Here is a 22,575-nt window from a genome sequence, read left to right on the forward strand (position 1 = left end):
TTAGTACATGTTCTGTTTCACGTAAAACTTGATAATAATGTCACCGATAATGTTGCAAAAATTCTATTTTTTTTATATATATAATTTTTATGATTGCATGTAATTTAGAATAACACTCTAAATGTTGTATATTAACAAATATATTAGTACAATATCGATATATGTTATGTATATACGCAGTTATTTTCAAGAAACAGATATATAAAAGACTCATACAGCTAAGGTAATTTTTTTCCTTTTCTAAAAAAAATATCCCTAGGAAAACTAACGTAATGACGTAGAGAAAGCTTTTAAAAGTATGTCCCACAATGTTTGTGACTTCGCTGGAAGAAGCTTTTTAACTTTTTTTTACCTTCTAGCAACCAGTGTTGCAAATTTGCAACATTCAGCTTCCACGTGTTTTTTAAATAAAAATGTATCAGTAAATTGAAGACCTATATAATTTAATTATACTAAAAAATAAAAAAAGTGTATGCATCATTAATCACTGATATATATATACATATATAGTATTTCTTATAACAAAACTACTGTAAGAAGTAAATATAAAAAAGAAATAAAAACAAACACTCTACCTATCTTTACATAATTCTTTTTTTATTTTTAATGATCAAAATAGATCCAGTTTTGTTCCGTTTAATACTTAAAATGAATATTTTAAAGATTTCTAGAAAAGTAACACGGGACGTCTTTAAAGTGTTCTAAAGATGTTTAAGGATCTGATTTGTATGTTGTAAATATGTATGGTACGATCACTACATATATTCTTAATACGTTTTTAAAACGTCTGCGTACTATTTGGGAAGATTATAACAACTTTAACGCAGATGCATGTTTAAAATAATGAAAATTTAAGCTAATAGCGTATATGTTGCACTTTGATTACGCTTTCAATATTTGCGTCAATATACACAAGATCGATACACGTTGTAATTAACTAATTGTTCGTTGTCCATAATTTCCCGACTTTGTGTTCAATCGTCTCTAAATTATTGTGACGGAGCAATATTGCATGAGCCTTTGATGTAAAAACGTCAGCATCAGTTTTATACCGTCGATTTCTATCTACCGCGTCTCTCCCTATTGCGTAGTGCCGACATAATTCAGAATCAAGAAAGCTATATATACAGACGCAGATCGATAGTACGTTCATAAAGATTCACTCGGAAAGGTTTGGGCGAGATAATCGCGGATAATCGATAACGATTTCGTAACGTTTCCAATTTCGCGAAGTGAAACCACGTAATTTCGTTTTCTCCGCGTTCTTTTCCGGAATACCTTCCAAGTTTAAGCCCCCATTTCACCCGCTTCTCACAAATAAAATAAATGTATCGATTTTCTATCTTGGAATGCACTAAACGGTTAAAAGGTACAACTTTTGCCCAAAGCGAAATAGTTTACTGCTCTAACTTCATACATACAAGTTTTAATCTATTTGTCGAGCGCGCCTACCTGATACTTTCTATGCAATGTAAGGATCTACGTATTCTACGTGTTAGAAGTTACTTCTCGCCGTAAAGTTACTCTCGATACCTTATTACTCGGCACGAAAAGATATACACGTCACGGAGCGAGAGAACGAGGGAAGTAGGAAAGTTTATGCACCGACGGATCTATAGCTTGTTTATTCATTAGATTCTCCATCAAACAAATATCAAATTCCGCCTCCATGAAATTATATATCTTCGTCGAATTTATAATTTTATGCACGTCTTCAAGAACCCGGGTCCCCCAGAAGATTTTCTTTGGAAGTAGACACAAATTTTGTTTCTCGCCAATTTCAGATTTCAAAGATTATATTTTATATAATGTAATATCCTACAATGATTTGTAATTTCGTTTATATAAATCCATCAATCACGTACAGATTAAATAAATTTACGAATCATACTACACGTTCGCACAACATGCAATTAATGTATGTATAATTAAAAATAATATCAGACTTTGTATCAACGTCGTATTATGTAAATTTTGTAATTTTGCAATTTGTTCAGTCATTTATAACACGAGGTCATTTTAATTAAACGTAGACGGCGACAATATCGATGTGTATATAACAATTTCTACGCCGATAATAATGGAAATCGGATTAAAATAATGATAACTGTCTAAAGTGGCTAAGAACGATATACACAGACAGTCTGGAAAAATAAATATATAATTGTGCTTGATATTGTGTGTGTATGTGTGTGTGTGTGCGTGTGTGTGTGTAACAATAACAACTATTAGTAGAATCTCTATAAATATAAATCATGCAGCGGATCAGTAATAATTAAAAAACAGTAGACTAAAACTTTAATTAATGTTTGTTCATACACTAACGCTTGCGTCAAGTTTACTTTGTGTACGGATAAAAAGTTGATTAAAAAATTCATAGAGTGTAGAAAATGTATACAAAAAACGTTATAAATAAAAATAAATTTTTATTTAGCAAAAAGTGTTAAATACAATAAAAAAATGTTTATTAACTATGCTGCTCTATGTTTAAATGTTTTATCACATTTTTGGTTCAATACGTTTAAAAAGTCTAAAAATTTAAAAAATAAAAAGATCTTACATTAACAAAAACATCAAATCAAATATTAAAGAAAAGATTTTTAAATAACATATTAGTATATAAAGAAACAGTTTATTAAAATATGCGAAATAAAATATGAAGTATCTAAAAATGCAACTATTAGATAGCTCTGAAAATAATTTTGCAGGATCATCAAAATAAATGTTATAATAAGAACGTTTAGGTATGATGCATAAAAAAGTTTTAATTTCCTAGCAGCCAGTTTGAGTGCTCTAATTATTTTGATGGTCTAACAAAATTATTCTTAACTCTGTATCTAACTAAATTTTTAGATTAACAAAAAAGTCATTCTTTTCATGTAAAAAAATATAATATATTTTGGGTCAAATGGATTCAAACAGAATAGCAAGATTAATATTCATAGAATTTAATTTGTCGCGAACGATAAACTACGATAAATGTCTTTTTCAAAATTCAATTAGTTTTTAATAAAAGATTTAATGAAAATTTACGTATTTAATACAAATACAATTAAAATGTGCAAGCTGAGAGTTCAAACGCAAATTTAAAATGATAAAATTGGAACAATAGCTCTCTTGTCAGTATTTCTTTAATGCAAACCATTTAATAGTACCTTTTCCTTTTGTGGAAAAATATGCATGAATAATACATCTCTCGAAAAAAAGTCTGATAACGTAGAAATATGAGAGCAATATTGTATCTCTGATTAATAAAAGGAGATGATAGCACTTTACAATAGTAAAATGAAACATTGGCCGCAAAGTAATAACTGTGCAAACAAGCCACGCACCGTAAAGGTAGAAGCTCATCTCTTGTAACAGCAATGAATCATTTTAATAACGTTATTTTAATTCAATAAAGTCATAACTGCTGGCAACATTGTTACAAACTACATTTATATGTATAATAATAATATATTATACATTGTAACAATATAACTATATCATAATAATAAAGAAAATTTTTAATGTACTTACACTATTAGAAGTAAGTGTGTGAATACCACACACTGATATGTAATTCTCGTTTTAAGACGGTTGAGTGTGTGAATTTTTAAATTTACGCATTAAGTATGTCATATTATTCACACACTTTTGAAAAAGTCGCGCACTCACAGTCATCTTAAAACGAGGAGCACACATCCGTGTATACTCACACATTTACTTCTAACAGGGATCATGAAAATCACATTTGAGGCACGATTAAAAGTAACACGTTTTGAAACACAACGTTAGCACATGCATCCGGATTACATCACTAAACACAATCCTTTTTGAAATAATTATAAAACAAATCTCTTTTTTATTTGCTTTTTTTTTGCAAAAAGTAAAACAATTGTGACTTGCAACAATTCATAATAAAGTTAACTAAAATTGGCTCTAGACAGTGACTAGTTAAAATAATTATGAAATTCTTTGATGACTCTCGGTGGAAACCTTGTTACACAAATAAGTTTTTCCATTACCAGCTGAAAGAGAAACGGAGACGTCTCGTACGCGTATCTTGAGTAAGAAACCTTTCTTTCCCGATTCAATTATGCGTTTTTCTTCTCGTAATACAATACGTGTCAACGGATCGTATTCGTGGCTACAAAAGTGCCCTGTAGGTTTCGTGTTTACGTGTGTATGTATGTATACACGTACTTACACACGATCGGATGTTACAGACAATTGCGCAGGCGTCACCACCGGGCTTTTTGCGCGGCGAGATAACTCCAGAGGAGAGAATTTCGCACGAGAGGAACGCACCGACAGTCGGCGCCGAGCCGTTCTCGCGCGATATTGTTGTTTCTGCTTGATTTTACGTATCCTTTCGCGGCGCGATGATACTCACCGTTTATGACTTTCGATCAACCGCCATGTAAGAAACCGCTCTTTATTGTAAATCGGAATCAGTGAAATTTTACTAATTTGCAGTGCTATATTTATAACTACGATCATCAGTGACTATTTATTGTCTTTTAGTGATTCTAATTAAAAGACGAGTAATCGGAATTAGTGTATTATCGCTGAAAGACTTGTATTGCTAGTTGATATAGTTATAAATGTAGCATTAAAATAGCATAAATTATATTATTCAATTGTTCTTTCAGTAGATAATATACTAATTCCAATTTAGAAAGTGCGTCCCTTAGAATTCTGCTGCGCGAGTGAGAACTGTCGCGTGGTGAAAGATAGGACAGTTTCGCCGTTTCGCCAGAAGATCCATGTGCTCCCAGCATGGCCATCATGCAATCCTGTTGCTGTTGGCAGTCTGTACGCAAAGGCAGCTATGCTTGTGCCATTTACACTCTAGTAAGTATCGCAATTTACTTGGAGTATTGCGAACGTAATTAGTACTGAAATTGTAGGTAAAGATAAATGAAAATAAAGTTTTGTGCTTGCGCTATTTTCAGTACATTTAATTGGATATGAACTTTTAGGGATGCTTAAAATTGGCAGCCTTACAAAATTACGTATCAAATATTATATACAAATTAGTTCTATTTTCTAGATTATTTAAAACAGAAGGAAAAGTCCTTGATAATTTTTAAAAATTCCGCTTATTATAGCAATGAAATACATATAGAAAATGAGAATGTAATTTTACGATTATCTTATGCGGTTTTTAATATTATCACGAGTTTTTAATATTATTATTTAATATTAACTTTACAATTTTTCACATATCAAGATTAAATATGTGCTTAGTTCCGACATACTTTTGAAAACAATTACACACTTTTCGATACTTTTTTGGCAAGAGTTCTGTGGTTTTTAGTTGAAAAAATATTTCAATTATCAAAGATATCTCAAAGTTTTAATTTTTCTAACAGACCTTGATATACAAAAAGTTGTGATAATGGAAATTTATGTAACTGTAAAAATCGTGTTTCTATACGGAAAGAAGATTCATGTGCTCTCAGCATTTCACTGAAATATCTAAAATTTTACTCTATTACAAATCTAAAAATAATTTTATTAGACTATAAAAATAATTATAAAGGACGTTTGAGCATGATGAACAATGCTGCAAAAATTTTGACATTCTTGCTACAACCGTTTACTTTCATTGTTGTAATAAACGAAATTATTTTTAAAAACTATAACTTTTTCTTTTGTTTAATAATTCATATTTAAGACAAAAATTAATAATTTTATAACATAGAAGTGCAAATTTTACACACTTAATCATTAGCTTTCTTTCTTTCTTTATATAAATACTGTACATATTTTAAATAATCTTTACTTTAGGTAATCTTATGTATAAACTATTCAATTTTTTATATATTTATCTTATAGAATAAAATAATATTTAAAAGTTTGTTTTTTTAAGACAAAATAAAATTTTAGATTTACTTATTTTCTTTCAAAAATTTAGAAAATTGATAATTTTTTGAACGTATTCTGTTTTGATATATGATATTTTAGCACACTGTAAATTTGTAAATAATAATTCACTTTTCAATAAGTTATATTATAACAATAATAAAAACTTTATACTGTCTACTACTTATAGAGAAAGTTTTTAAAAAAGTGTTTGTTTTCTTATATTTGGAAAAAAACTTTTATAAAGTTTGCATTTTGTTGTATATAAAAGAAATGCAAATAGAAAAATCAAATTGAACAAAGAATACAAAAGCTAAGCGTTTATATTTTGATATACTTTATTCTTTATTATTTCTTCATACTTACGTGTCACGAAATAAAATATCACTCTTTCGCACTCTCTACAGAAAGAATAATCATTTTATGTAGGTTGTAATATATCGCTGTGTTACTCAAAACATTGATATATTTTTCAATTTGCGATGGTTTTGTTAATATTAGTAAAAAGCTAAAATTACAGTACAGTACTAATATGACATAAGAACATATAACAGAGTGACAATAAAATTACCCTTATTCTTTCCATTTTTTATGACTTCTGCGGCATAAATCGTCCTGCGGCGTAAATACCGGAATTATAAATATTTTATATATTTAATGATTGACTCCTCTATTTGGCCTACCAGTAGGCCTATTCTGTAACTCTTAACGACGATATCGTTATATTGTTGTTGCGCACATATTATATATGACAAAAAAGCTGCGCAACGACAATATAACGATACTGAGAATTGTTAAGAGTTACAGAATAAGCCACAGTAGTGCGATTCTGTAACTCATTAAGAGGTATCGTTATACTGTCGTTGCGCAGCTTTTTTATCATATAAAATATCTACGTAACTGTCATTATGAGCACATAACGACGAAATAACGAGTTTACAGAATCCCGTTACAGGCCCGATAAAATATAAAAAACAGAAAACGGTATAAAGAACAAGTAGTAAGAATCAATAATAGATTGTTTCCTGGTAACATTCTAAATTACTTTAGCATAATACGAAATGTTAAATCTTTACTTATATAATATCTTCGTATATAATAGCACAAATAATTAACGTAACGTTAGCCCTTACTAATTTGTATTAATTTTTAAATCTATTAAACCTATTTATAATTTGAATACGTTAACAAATTTATCAAACATTTGTATAATATTGTGCTATAAATATTATTTATATTGTCAAATATAATTGTTGCATTGTGATACATACCTTGGCAAATATAATATTTTAATTAATAATACTCTTGTCATTATTCACTTAACGCTTTGTGTTTGAGGAGAATGATAATAGCTGTGCATACATTAGTGTTACTATTTTCCTGGAAAATTTAAATCATCTAGAAGAGCCCACTTTTCCTAGGGTTTTCCCAAGAAATTTTAGACATTGAGAAGAAAAAGCATTTTCTAAATGATTTTGCTTTATATTTTGTTATAATCTCTTTTTTTTAAAATAGAAAAATTTTTCCCTAAAAATAAATACATTTTTAAAGATATTATTTAAAAAATATTAAGCTTATAAATTGAGAAAATAGAAAAAAGAGAAAGAGAGAGAGAGTATTTTTAAATAAAGGTGTTACATGGATATCGAAAGAGATGTTAAATATCATTAAATATCATTTCACGATGACATACATTGATATTTGTAGATCACTCGATTTACAATTACAGATAGGGTTAATGCAACTCTGTGAAAAAACTTATTTCAAAATCTGTTTTATAAATTTTATTTTAGAAGATTTAGAAACTATATCTTGTTTCTTATATATCCTTATCAATAGCTTAAAAAAACGTGCATTTTGTTAAACATGAAACATGTAATTTTAAAAGACATAAGCTTGTTTCTACCAATGTAGATTAACTTCAATCTTGACTTAACTCACTTGTTATCTCATTCTAGTTTTAATAATTAAAAAAAGATAAAGTGTAAGTTAGCATAATATGAAATGGGAATATTAAACCGGGGCTAAAATTAATCTACGTTGGTAGCAATGGGCTATATATTCAATAATTATAAAATAACAAAATTCTTATTAAAAATATCAAAATATCTTTATTACAAATTTGGCCGTCTATTTTACGTTTACAGAAATATTATATTTTTTTAACTTACTTATAAAAAACCAAGATATTAATTCAAATTTCTCTTAAAATAAGTACATTTTTTAGAGATATTATTTAAAAAATACAATATTAAGCTTATCACAGAAAGACAAAGTATTTTTAAATAAAAATGTTATATAAATATTGAAAAATATGTTGATAAATGTCATTTTGCATGCATTGATATTTGTGGATTACTCGATTATATTGATTCTTGTAATACTACACAACAAATTACTTGCATTAGAGATGTTATAACATCTTTTAGGCTTTAATTATCAATATGTACAAATGGTACAAGTAATTTTAGAAAGAGAAAAACTTTTACGGATTTTTTTTATGGAAATAACATTTTCTTTCTTCCCCTTTCTTCCCCTGATCCTTCCACTCTTATTCAAGTCCGATAAAATGTGTAAAGGAAACAAGTAGTACTAGTCAATTATAAATCATACTTACTTCTTCCGGAAACGCTTAAATGGATTTTAGTAACATAAAATATCAAATATTTCTTTTTGCATAAATAAAATAATATTTGGAAGGTCACTATAATAAAAAATTTTGTTTCTATAGTATTTTTTTGTTAATATCTTTAATACAAATTTAGCGAATACTGCTACGATACATTCCTTGGCAGAATATAGTATGCAGTTTCGTAATATAATTATATAAGAAGTTCACAACCATATCTTTTATGCATAATATTACCGCAATATCTACATCAAGATATCTGCTGACTCGAATATAACGTTACTGTTCATAAACGAGAAGCACTCTTAAAGCGAAACGTTACTAAATGTGACAATTTCTATAGTAGTTATAGTTAACCGAGTAACGTAACGTCATGATGCAATTGAAGCTTGAAATCCTGCAGCTTTCCTAACAAGCATATCTGCAATACATTTCCAAGATATTACAATCGTCTAAAGAACTAAAAGATAGGAAAATTCAAGAAAATATAAAATGCATCTTCTCACTAAAGAAATTTTTGAAATTGCTTTTTAAAAATATCTCATTGACGTTTTTTTAAATCTTTCTTATTTAAATAAATGTCTAAATAACTTTAATCGTAAAAAGTAGAAATTTATATATTTATTTAAAAAAAGTTTACACAGGCTTGTAATTATTTCTTGTTTATTATCCGGTATGCGCTTAATTTTTTTCAATACGAAATCTGAATAAAAATTTTGAATAATAAAAGCTTTAAAACAAAATATAAAATTTGTGCAGCGCAATAAATTAATAAAAAATAATATTAATATAGAATACAAAATCATAGGAACAAACTGATTATACAATAACAATAAAAAATTTTTTTGAAGAATACTTATCGCGTATTTGTTCTTTACAAAATAAAATAAAATAAAGTAAAATATTAATAAGTAGATAAAAATGATATTTACGCTAACTAATTATTAAGACGAAATGATTTCTGAAGTATGACTAAAAATATAACGATAGTGCAGGATAGACAACCTGAATTATATCTACTTTACAGGTGTAAATATAGCGCATGGTATTGGACATTTTATCATTAATGCAATCAACAATCTATTAATAATATCTATGGAACATTTCATCGCGCAGTACATGTACTCCAGTTACATCACTGAACCGAGTAACAACTATTGATTAGTACGTTCCCTTGGGCACATATCAATCTAGTCAAAATACATATATATATATCTCTATAATGAACACGTTATCTTATGCATATATACGTGTAAATATGTGTACTTTTCCTTGAACATACATTTACACGGCAGATTTTTTGGTGGCTCTTCCACGAAACTAATAGGACAATCGATCGGAAAAAATAGAAGCTTTATTTTGCAATATCGTTGAAAGCTTTCGATAGCGAACAGAATCACTACAGTATTCGGAAACTTTTCAAGTATGTATGCTATTGCAGTATGTTGCTATTTTCTTTCCTCTTTTTCTGATAAAAAATTATCCATAAAAAAAAACTAGTCTGCCCTTTTTTATCAAAACATATCTTGGTCCTCACAGAAAAAAAAAATTGTTGTAGTCATAGCTAATCATGAGTTGCTGAAACTGCATTTGCTGCAGTATCTATTAAATTAGCTCTTACATACAAAAGTTTTGCTGCTGTTATTAATATATCGATCTGCTAGCAAAACACACATATCTGTCACAGTCATTTTATTTAGCAACAAAAAGTTAGCTGTCATAGCTATCCAATATATGTACGAAAAAGAAAATTATCTTTGTCACAGCTAACTAAGTAATTTCGTATAAATTTTATGTCTAATTCATGCCAACTCTATGCCAAATATTTGTTGATCTTGAAAGAGAGTTCTAAATTAAAACAGGATAATTTAATGACATAATATCACAAATTAATAAATAATATAATAATAATACTTATGCTAATAAATGTCTTAAAATACTGTAAAGAATTTGTTGTAAAAAATAGACCACAGTCTGGACTTCTCTACATTTTATTAAAAAATTATAATTTTTTTATTTTGTAAAAAATTGACAAATTTGAGTATACAAGTAAGTTTATTTCTTATTCTGATATATTTAATTTATGTAAGAATATATGCCCATTTCGGTCCAGAACGACAAAAATGTGTTTTCTATTTATCCCATGTTTCATCCCCTTTTTAAATAAAGGGATAAGCCGAGAGACTGCTATTACTATTATTATATAATTATAACAAATGATTTAAAAGATATGTTAAACATGGACATATAATTATAATATTTTATTTTAGATATTGTCTGGTAACAGTATTAATATCTCAGTCAAAAAAAACTTTGAATGTACTAGTTCATGACGCTAAAAAGTGTAAAAATAGGAAAACACAAAAATTTCCAAAGAAAACATAGCAAATATCGCTATTTTGGATTTCTTGTACTGAGCTGATTTTTCTCGCTACATTTGTTAAAGTGGCATCTACATACACGTGAAAATCTATGAAATATGCAGATATGTGCAGAGATAATAATAAAAAACGTGAAAAAAATAGGAATTATTACCACCATCTTGAATCCGTCATATTGAATTTAATAGAATCATCGTTTACTGCAACTTATTATGTTACTAGATCTAGATGGCTGAGATGATTCGACGGTGGATTTATTTAAAAAAATATTCAACAAAAAAAATTTGATTTTTTCTCAATTTTTTAAAGTTTTTTTCGTCATATTGGAAAAATAATAAGAAATAGTAATAAACTAAGCTTGGATTCAAAAAGAACATAGCTAAAAACTATAGGGTGTAAAATTTCATTAAGATCCATCGATATTTTCCTCAAAGAACCTGTGGGGTGAAAAGAAGACAAATTTTTGGTCGTTCTAGACCGAAACGGGTTAAAATTTTCATTTTTGCCTAAATATAAAATATAAATAAATATAAATAAAATATAAATAGATTTGTTTTTCTACAAAAATTTTGCTTGCGAAACTCTCGATAAAAAACTGTGGTTATAAATTTTAATTTCCAGTACGTAAAACAATTTTTACATATCGATAATCTCTTATAAAATATCAATTGTTCACGTTATTACAGTTATTACAATTCACAACGTGCTCATTGTAAGAGTTGTCCTCTCGGGATTATAGAAGGTATAGAATTAAACACAATAACCGCGAAAACACAAAGTAAACTTCATTCATTAAACTGTTGTCCAACAGGTTTGCGTAATTAGATGGGATCTTGGAAATTAATGATGCTGGTGAAACATATTATAGTTTACAAAAGTTGCGCGACAATCATTTGTCGGTGAGGTTTTAGAGCGAAGAAAATTAAATATATCAAATAACTTTTGTTAAAGTGCAGATAACCGTAATTACTAGAATCCTGAGATCTAATCTAATTACCTTCATTAACTCTTTACCGTTTCCTTATTACTTTCTGAAACGAATCTGAATGATAAAAATAACTTCTTTTATCGTTGCTTTTTAATCTAGTGCGTTAGATCGCATACGTAAATGTTGTTTCACGATTATAACTCTATTGCTATGATCATTACTGCGAAATATTTGTCGGAAACCTCGAAAGCCGAAAAACACGCTCTAGTTACTCAATTCCATTAATTTTATTCGTCCCAGGAACGCTAATTACAGCGCTCTCGTTACTACTCTGCAACAGCGTGGCATTGATTCTCCACTACGACAGACTTAAATTGGTATTTGATCGCGTCGTTAACTATCTGCTTTAATTGACTGATTCGAAAAATATAAATAGTTTGAAGTTCAACTATATTTTTAATCCTAAATTTAATTCTCTTTTTTCTTAGAAAGAAAGGTGTTAACAAAGTATTAATTTTATGCACATACACTATAAAAAATTATTATTATAATTAAAATTACACCTCAAATGACAGGAAATAATAATTATTTTACTGATAAGTAATGGCAATATTATATGATTTAAACATAGTAGAAAAAATGATTCTGTACGGTTAATAATTTAAGAAACCATAATTTTAGCTAGAATCTTACATTTTGTATGTAAGACTATTTTAGAACTATTCAGGATGTACTACGTGGTACAGTGCTCTTAGCATCCCTTGATAAAAATTAAGATATACATTCCTGTGACAAAGGAAAAGATATCAAGTCATATACGGATGTATTATATACAATGATGGTGTAGTATTCTTTTTACGAGAAAAATTTAATCTCGTTATTTAAAAGATATTAAAAATGTTAAACTTATTCTATACAACATCAAAATAAAACTACTTTACAAGAAAATAAATTAGAAATCAGGTTATATTAATTCTAATTTATTTAAGTTAAATATTTTTTGTTTAAATAATACTTAAACTTTAATGTTAACTTTATGTATTATACATATTATATCTTACTTTATTTATGATTTTAATTTATTGTTTAAAAAATTAAATAAATATTAATTACATTAAAATTACATTAAAACTATATAAAAACTATTTATGACATTCTTTAATTTATTTATTATTTTTTAGATTTTTATATTATTGAATAATTATTGCAAAAAATTGTAATTTTTTCTAATCTATCTTACAATTAGAATTTAAAAATCTAAATTTAAGTTATTTTATCCTAAATTAAATTATATTATATTATTAAACATTAATCAGATTAATATTATCTGAATTAATTTGATACAGTAAACATCAATTAATAGTAACACGCACAATCAATGCCATTTTCTACTCAACAATGTACATACATAAAATTGTAACATATATATATATATATATATATATATATATATATATTTATATTTATATTATATACATATAATGTGTATTATTTATGAGTGTTCATATTTATATTTAAATACAAAGTTGTAATTGAAATTATATTACTCTTGATGTTTATTGGAATATGTATTTTTTAAATAATAATGTAAAAATGTATCATGTTTTACGCGCTAATTATAAATGTTATGTTACTTACGTGGGGTGTGTAGAACATCTCCTACGCAGTTTTATTATTACTTTCTTATTAAATTTATCCATAGAATTCGCGTTTTATTATATAGATTATGTGGCGCAACAATCAATAAAGGCATTTGATTTATAATAAAACAATTCTAGTCGGTAAATCTAGAGCAAATTAGAGTAAATTTGTAAGACCGAAATGTTCTGGACATTTCTTTTTACGCAAGTAATACAGAGTCCGACACCTTTTTTTACCTGCTTAATTTCTTATCGAAGATTAATTACCGATTTAATCTCATCATGCATTTGCGATACAACGACATTTAACGACCACATTTTTGTTACAAAAAAGAAAACAAAATTTTTTTTAATTTGATTAATTATGAGTTGCTATATAGCGTGACAAAATATTGCATTTTTTAGCTAATTTTTACGTAAAATCAAACTATTGATTATCGTGATTTAATAAAAGTTCGTTTGATATGCGCCGCTTGATAGATCTATAAAATGAAATATGAGTGACCACCATAATACCTGAAATGAAGGCTGTGGCGCGCAATATGCTCGGTCAACAATTTGTGGATACTAGAGACGTGGCGAGGCGGAAGGGACAGCAGCTTTCAGACACGTTTTTGCCTCTTTTCCCCTTTTACTGGACTTTGTGCACAATTTTAGCGGCCTTGGCGCCATCGAACCTTTTAATGGTGCACAGGACGTTAGCAAAAAAAAATTGACTCGAGATTTAAGAGCCTAATATACTTGAGCAGGAAAATCTGATTTGGATACTTGACATACATGTCGAAGTGATTAATTACATTTGACTATTAATTTAGGCCACCAGTCACTTAAAATCCTAAATTATACTTGTAAGTCTTTTATCATATTGTCTTTGAAAATACCAAATTTATGAATTAAAATAATTAAAAATATAAGAAATTATCAACAAATAAATATTTTATTAATTATTTTTATAAAAAAGTCTAAAATATTTAATAAATAATGATTTATAATATAATAAAAGAGTAAAATGTCAAAATAAAATCGATTTAAATTTATTTTTACAAGTAACATAGATTTATTTTTATGTAATTATTAGTTTTATTATTACTCATCATTTTTACATTAATATTGTTTATTGTAAAATCTTTGTATAGTGATATAATTTAAATAATTTAAGGGATTTTATAAAAATGTCAATTAATCTTTAGTAATTATTTTATATTAAAATGTTTATGTGTGTGTGTAGATAATAAATGTAAAATATATTACAATAAATCTATTTTTAATTTAACACAAAAATAAAAATAAAAAATTTAATATATAAAATTGCATAAATTGTAGATATTATTATCAGTTACATTGATAAAAAATTAACATCAGTTTTACGTGATTTTTAAAAAATATTAGCATGTAATTACAAAACAAGATGTAATCTATTCAATTTTTGTTTGTATTACTTATTTTTTATTTATTATATTTATATAAAAATGTAAAGTATTAATGAAGTTGATTTAAATAACCGGTAGCCGTTCAAAAACTCTCACCTACGTGTATGTAAAAAAATTAAAGATTTATTCAGTATTTTTGCATCAAGAGAGAAATCTTTTAAAGCAAATATATTACGAGTATTTTAACAGAGGTACGTTTTCTATATAATTAGACAAGAAGAGTAATGGAATAAAAAATTAGAACTGTGAGACAAAAAGAATTAATTATTATCTCGCAGCTCTTTTATCTCTTCAATTTCATTTCAACATCTTCATCATTACGAAAAAGTATCAATACGAAAAAGTACGGATCGCTTTATTTGATTTTGTTACCTAAGATTTTAGGTAATAAAATCAAATAAATCGATCCGTACTTTTTCGTATTGATGAAGATGTTGAACATAAATCTATATATATATATATATATATATATATATATATATATATGTGTGTGTGTGTGTGTGTGTGTGTGTGTGTGTATGAGATAAATTTTACAAAGATCAATGCAATGCAAAGATACTCGAAGATAAAAATACACGCTTTTACTGCTCCCACATAAATTAGCATAAAATAATGATATTTTAAGTTAGTATTCGAGCAGTCATCAATTGTTTCATGCAGTCTTTCCCGTGGCTTGCCGTCCTTAATTTCTTACTTTCCTTTTTGTTTTTATAAATGAATGCCACCGAGAAAAATTATATCTTCGTGGAACGGAAGTCTTTCTATTTTCTTTCCGTAAATACCTTTTTCGATTAGGGTTTCAAGTTGAAAGATGTATTACACGTAAAATCCCCGCAGAATAAATTGAAATTGAAAATATGTTAATATATGTATGTGTATATATGATATATATTATATGTATATATATGTATATATATATATGTATATATATACTTAAATTGTATATGAAAGTAGTGTGAATAATATTATATTTTTATTTAACAAAACATTTTTAAGTTTATGTACTTTATTTTCGCATTATTAAAAATTAAATTATTTGAATAAATAATGATATAAAGAACACAATCTTTTCGTAAGTGCTTTAAATATCAAAAGGAGTTATGCAAAGTTCATTATGATTCTAAGCTTAATTGTCCTGTAAAGAATTAAACAAATAAATTTTGCTTATTTACGAAGCAACCAATTTCTGCAGCGTAATGAAACTTTATGTAAAGTATATTATCTTAAATACTTAAAGTACTTATAAACATAATTACAAAACAAATCATGTTGTTGTCATTAATTCTTAATTACATTTTTATTAGAACACATTTCTACTTCTTATTGAAATAATTTTTTATTTAAATAGAAAATTGTCCCCCTAGTTTTTTTATATTAAAATGTAATATAGAACAATCTGTATTTTTTTATTATTTCAAAAATGCATGCAATACATTCTCAATGCTTATTCGCAATAACATTATCGAGAACAACTTTCCTGCTGTTTACGGAACGCGAATCGCACATGCCGTAACGAAATGCGGTCGGAAAATGTTAAACCACATTGCGCGACATTCTGCGCGGTATGACGTAGCAGTCAGGACGAATACGATGTAATATGTCATCCGACTTTACGTTTAATTCAAAGCGTACCGGAAGCGTACATGATACGCTTATTGCGACTCGTTGCAGTATTAATTAATACTGCGTCGTGTAAGCAAATTTTGTACTTTCGATTGTGAGCACGTTTCTATTTGCAAACAAACACCTCAAGAGAGCGCACGCGCGAATTCTGACTATAAACCCTTGGGAAATTTGTTTATCTAATAGAGTACGACCGCGACCTTTCTCTTCCTTTACCCCTCCACCGTCGTTTGATCCTTTCAGTCCAAATGTGTCCTCGGCGAAAAATTTCGCGCTAAGCTCGCGCTTCGATCGCGCAATTTGAAAATTTATTAAAAGTCGTAAAAAAAAACCAGTGATATTTTTAACAGCATCACTTTAATTATTAAATCAACACGCGATGTTGAAAATGTCACGCGTGATGAGCTGCGTTAATTATAGAGTAACGTGTCGAGTTACGTCGATTGTATCTCGTCTCCCAATTACGATTGTCAAATGCATTAAATTTTATCGAATTGATTTTTCCGTGTAAAACGCAAAAAATTCCCTCGATGTATAAATTATCAAACATTTTTTGTATGGACCCGCTGTAGCACAAGAGACCGTCGAGGTCCAATAAATTATTAATCGATCGTGGTTTTAAACGTTTAAATACATTCTTGCGGTTATAACGTATATATATTTTTATCGTTGTCCTCACATGTCGTCTCGCGATATCTGATGATATGTGCGCCGAATCTTCGCGTACGGATCAGCATACTCGCCGCGCGAATCGAGCAAACGTATTCATGTACCGGTCGATGCGTCGACTGCTACCATCCCTAGTAGTGTTTGCTGTATTCCATTTTCCTTCGTGCTCCTGATTAATCCTTCTCTCCAGTCATCCTCCCATCGGCACACGCTTAATTAAGCATACATATACGCACACACGAACAATGCACCCGATTTCGCCGGCTATTTCGACATTGCGGAAATTACTTTTTCGCGCGCTTCATTCCGCATTTTCATCTTATTCACGTAAATCTACTCGTTGATTATCTAGCTGGCGATCGTTTGTAGATTCCATTCGTTATCCCCGATTCTCTCCCCTCGACTCTCGTTCGCAATTCTGCCGAATTCTATCTGCGCGTATGAGGAGGAACTTAGGGCTCTCCTTTTAACTAACCCACTAAAGCTCGTTTGCACCAATAGAGCTTAACTTTAAACCCAGTTGGTACAAACACCGGTGCAAACGGACCTAAAGACCGTATCAGACTAGAAATTGAGATTGAGAATGGATTGGGTTGGAATTTGAAAAAAAAAAGAATAAACAAAGCAAAGTTAACTAAACTTAAGATTCATTTCTTTTTCTTTGAATTGATTAAATTTCAATTCAATCTCAATCTCAATCTTTAGTCTCATACGGGCTTAAGTTCCAGGCGAACCTTAAGCGCTTTTCTGTTTTAAATCCTTGTTAAACTTGTAACAAACTACGGAATGCCGATTACGGTTCTCGATTGACAATCAAAAACCGGACAAATAGACGACTGTCTCAAGCATAATCGACAACCGCAACCAGAACTCACTGCATTATAACTGGCTGAAATAGATCCATCAACATCCGAGAACCATAAGCGAACAACTATGAAGCAAGTAATCTGATATGAGATTAAATTGAATCCTGATCAAAATATTTAGCAATAAAAGAGGTTAGAACTTGGATTCCATCATCTTGAGCATGATCTCACTATCAGATATCATTATACGGTGAGATTTCACGATTCTTATGAGCATAATTCTTATAAACTCTCGATAAACTTCGTAGTAACAGAAAAAGAATGGGAGATTTCACACAGAGAGAATTTTCTCTTAAAATTTACCCTCCAAATCTGATATTTGTGGAATAATTTGTAACCTCAAGGAATTTTACTATACTTTTTATTAAAATTTACTATACTTTTAATAAATTGTACTGAAAGCATAATAAATTTCACTATACTTTCAGTAAATTTTACTAAAAAGTATGGTAAAATTCCTCGAGATCACACATTATCCTACAATTATCAGATTTTGAGGGTAAATTTTAAGAGAAAATTCTCTCCGTGCATGATCTTACAACATTCAAACATAAATGTACGCACATATCATATCGATCGGTCAAGCTTCGCGTATGTAAGAAAACACGTCAATTTAAACACTTTTGCAAATTAAATTTTTTACCGTAACGGATTATTTCAAATTAAATGAAACATTGATTAGAATTTTATATATTATTTTGTATACTTAATATTATATCCCAAAATGTACATTTAATCTATATATAAAGAGTGGGTTTCAGTTGCCCACATTCCCAGTTGCCTACAGCTTTGTTTGCACACAAATTTTGTAAAGGTACCCGATTGCTTACATGGCCGATTGCTTACATCTCGACTGCCTACAACTTCGTTTGCACACACGAAAATAATTAAGGTACAAAAGTACGATACACACATGATATTAATACGTTCATACACATTGCACACATGACATTATTACGCACATAAACATTGCACACATGACATTATTACACACTTAAGCTAAAGAAACAATATTAACACATTGCACACATGATATTAATACGTTTTAAAAAGTAAAATATGTTTAATTTTTTAGAAGTATTTAATTTTTATTATAATTTTATTGTGAGTATGAGTGCGTGTATGTACACAATTTATTTAAAAAGTCCGGAGACTAACGCTATAAAAAATAAAATTATACGGATAAATCTAATTTTTGTTTTTAATTTTCTACATTTCTCTCCTGCCAAGAAGCTTTGGAAAATTGTTTTTCAAGAATTACGTTTAGATGCTGTCGCAGTTTTTTATAATTGCAATATTGGGTCAATTTTAATTATGCAATTTTTGAAAAAAATCAGAATTAGAATTTGTCAAATCAATGGGATTCTATGATGTTCTTTTTGTTCAGAAATGAATTTTTGTGGAATAAATTTTACCTGTTATTTCATGCGGCACTCTCGATATTACTTTTTCACGCACTATCATGCATTTTTTCTTATTCACATGATCATAAATTTGCTCAATGAATTACTTAGCTAACGATCGTCCCAGCACATCTCACTCTCCGTGAAAGGATCTCTTTTTTAATTAAATCCATTAAATTCTAATAGATGGCCTTTGCACATCTTTTCGTTTTAAATTCTTATAAGTCGGGTTAGATCAAAATTTTTTAAGGAATCAAGTCATGGGATGGGAGATTCCCATTATTTGGCCGAAGATTTTACTGCCACATGCTACGCTGCGATGAAATCTAACGATAATAAAGAATCTCCCGATCTACCAACAATGGTAACGTAAATATATTATATCGATCGAGTTCTCGACACAACTTTCTTTTGTTAGCATGTCATGTATATAATATGAACATACTGATATTTAACTGCCTGCTGTGCTATCAATTCGTCAAACATCGATCTTGTACAAGAAGGAGACACACGTTCAATATTTGACTTTTTGTTAGTTGTGCTGTCATCTTTTAGCGATTGATGCTCATTTTTAAAACGTTTTTACACATATACATTTATATCGAATAAAAAATAGGCATATTTTTATTATATTATAAATTTTTTAATATTAAAATGTGAAATTTAACTCTATACAAGATTTCCTAATAATAATAGATAAACTGTAAATATTTTCTAAGGAAATGTTATTTCTTCGAAAAGAAAAATCAGCATAATCGATATTTGCTAAATCGATAGCTGAACTGCAGTTGACTGCACTTTCCAGGTTTCCACCACACAAAATCTCCATTGATCTCCAAAATCAACATAAGTTCGTTATTCCTGCCAGTCCAATTAATATGTAACAAAAAAACTTAATTTAATTTAGAAGTTATTAATTCTTTGATTTAATTTAGAAGAATTATTTAATTTAGAAGAATTATTAGTTTAACTTAGAAAATTTAATATATTAACGTACACATTTCTTACAATAATAAAATAAAGATGAAAGTAATTTAAAAAATTATGAAACTTCGGCAATATATAGAGAATATCCTGATATAATAAATTGTTTTTTTTTGCTGTTCGAATTTACCCTGAAGGAATAAAATTAACCTCTGAAAATTGGCTCACTCTTCGTTTTCGTTTTATTATTTACAAATACAATTGGAGATAGAATAAAATTTTATAGAGAAAATACATTTTTTCAGATTTATTGATTGAAAAACCGTTCAAAACATAATTGTTTAATAATAAAATAAAAATAAAAATGGAGCAATTTTAAGAGGGTAATTATATTCTTTCGGGACAGCAGAAAAGGATTACATATTTATCCCTTATTGCCAAAGTTTTTATTTTAATTTTTAAATTAGAAAGCTCCACTTATTAATATTTGAATAAAATACCAAAAATTTAGTTTTATACAATTAACAATTTTGTTCACTATATTAATTTTTTATGAATTATTTACATCGTGCTCGCGTGACGCGCATTACGTTCGCCTACGCACCAGCTTCCGGGAATTTTGTGCGACAAGAACTTGCTTGTCGTCGTTGCCGTTCGACGAAAAAATTCTTGGGGGTTTTCTGTTACTTTTGACAAAGCCCGATTCGAAAATTGTTCTGAACTTGATTCCTTTGAGCGTGGAACAATGATAATATAAAAAAAATGTGACGGGGTTTCCATAGAACGCAATAGAAGTGCAATGATCTTCACAATACGGAGCGCGCTTCTTGCGCGTTTTGACTGCATGAATGCATAATGATGATTTAACATCTCTTGACATTTTAAATTCGCAGCTTGCTCTCCAACGCGTTCGTGTTTCGGCATATCAAATCATGTAAAGCCATTCCGTATTAATCCGATAATTCTAGCACGATATTAAATTCGGACTGTGTTGGACTCATCTTGTTTTTACTTTTCGCAATATTGCAATATCGATAGATGAAATACTGATCGGACTGAGAGTAATTCTGAATTTAAGTAATTGCGTGGGACTGATTGTAAGTAGTTACACTCTAAATCCAAGTATATAAAATCCAAGTATATAAAACTGTTTTACTCGTGTGTGCGTGCGTGCATATGTGTGTAATTTAATTTTTTCTGTTGAAGTAACACACTATGCTACATAGAAAGATGAATTTACATATTTAAATGTACAGCTTTAACACATTTTGCTGATTATTTAGTTTTGCAAGGAAAACTAAATCACTACACATGAAAGAGACAGTTTTTACTGGATTGAATTTGTACTGTAAAGGAACGTCATAAATACAAAAATTGTAAATTCCTGAAATCTTTGCCTTTCATATGCAACACAATTCGCCCCTTGTCATTCTAGAATTCTAAAACTTACGCGTCGCCGACACTTGTGACGCACAATTATTTTCAGGGATAAAGGGACGAGAGTAACGCAAGATGATGAAAAAGAAAGGGAGGATGTTCGATTAATATCGGCGAATTATTGTGCTGCCGACCACGAGATGTCTACGTAGAATTGGATGACATCGATGAGATCTCCCCTACCAATGCTCCTTGAATTAAACTAACTCGGATTATTGCGACGGGTATATACGTATTTCTCCCTCCCACATTGGTAACAGGATTGCCAGTTTACTGATGCGAAATCGAATTATTCTCCGGATATCGAACTCGCGTCATCCGATTGTTGTCCTTCTACTTGTCTCTCCCGCATCAAATCTAAAATATCAATGCACAGGTCGAAAAACAGGACCATAATAGATCTGCGCGATTAAATGTGCGTGTCACACAATAGGGAGAGATTAAATCGCAAATGTTAATATTAATCACGTAGTTAATGATGCGATGCAAGGATATATTGGATGTATTATGCCAAATAATCCGTTTAAACAATGTGGAGATATCTTCTATTAAAATTTAATTACATTTAAAGTTTAATGACATTAATAAATTAATCTTAATTAATAGTTTTATTGCAATAAATTAAATCTTAATTTACTTAATAGACAATGTTTCGACGACGTGTAATGTAGTTCTACAAATAGTTTGATAGTTGTATTTTATGTTCTTAATTTATTTTTATCGCGTTAACACGATTTTAAAAATATACATTGAGAAACGATTTACTTAAAAAAAGTAATTTAAGCAAATCATTTA

At 28.7% G+C, this 22,575-nt stretch overlaps 1 protein-coding gene across 12 annotated transcripts in view; it reads left to right on the forward strand.

Moving 5' to 3' along the window:
• Positions 1 to 4,245: 4,245 nt before the first annotated feature.
• The window catches only part of LOC105834736 (putative nuclease HARBI1), a 43,825-nt gene continuing 25,495 nt past the window's right edge, over positions 4,246 to 22,575 (forward strand). For 5 of the 12 annotated variants that reach the window (XR_004962136.1, XM_036282672.1, XM_012677415.3 and 2 more), the window contains exons 1-2: positions 4,246 to 4,402; positions 4,661 to 4,836. Coding sequence is in view for 11 of the 12 variants with exons in the window: in XM_036282672.1 (XP_036138565.1) it covers positions 4,762 to 4,836 (75 nt within the window). In the remaining variant the exon portion in view is untranslated. Of the gene's footprint in view, positions 4,562 to 4,634; positions 4,837 to 22,575 lie in introns of all 12 variants that reach the window. The other 7 variants (XM_012677416.3, XM_028194436.2, XM_012677418.3 and 4 more) reach the window with 7 other exon arrangements.

Source organism: Monomorium pharaonis, chromosome 2, assembly GCF_013373865.1.
Source record: "Monomorium pharaonis isolate MP-MQ-018 chromosome 2, ASM1337386v2, whole genome shotgun sequence".
NCBI lineage: Eukaryota > Metazoa > Arthropoda > Insecta > Hymenoptera > Formicidae > Monomorium > Monomorium pharaonis.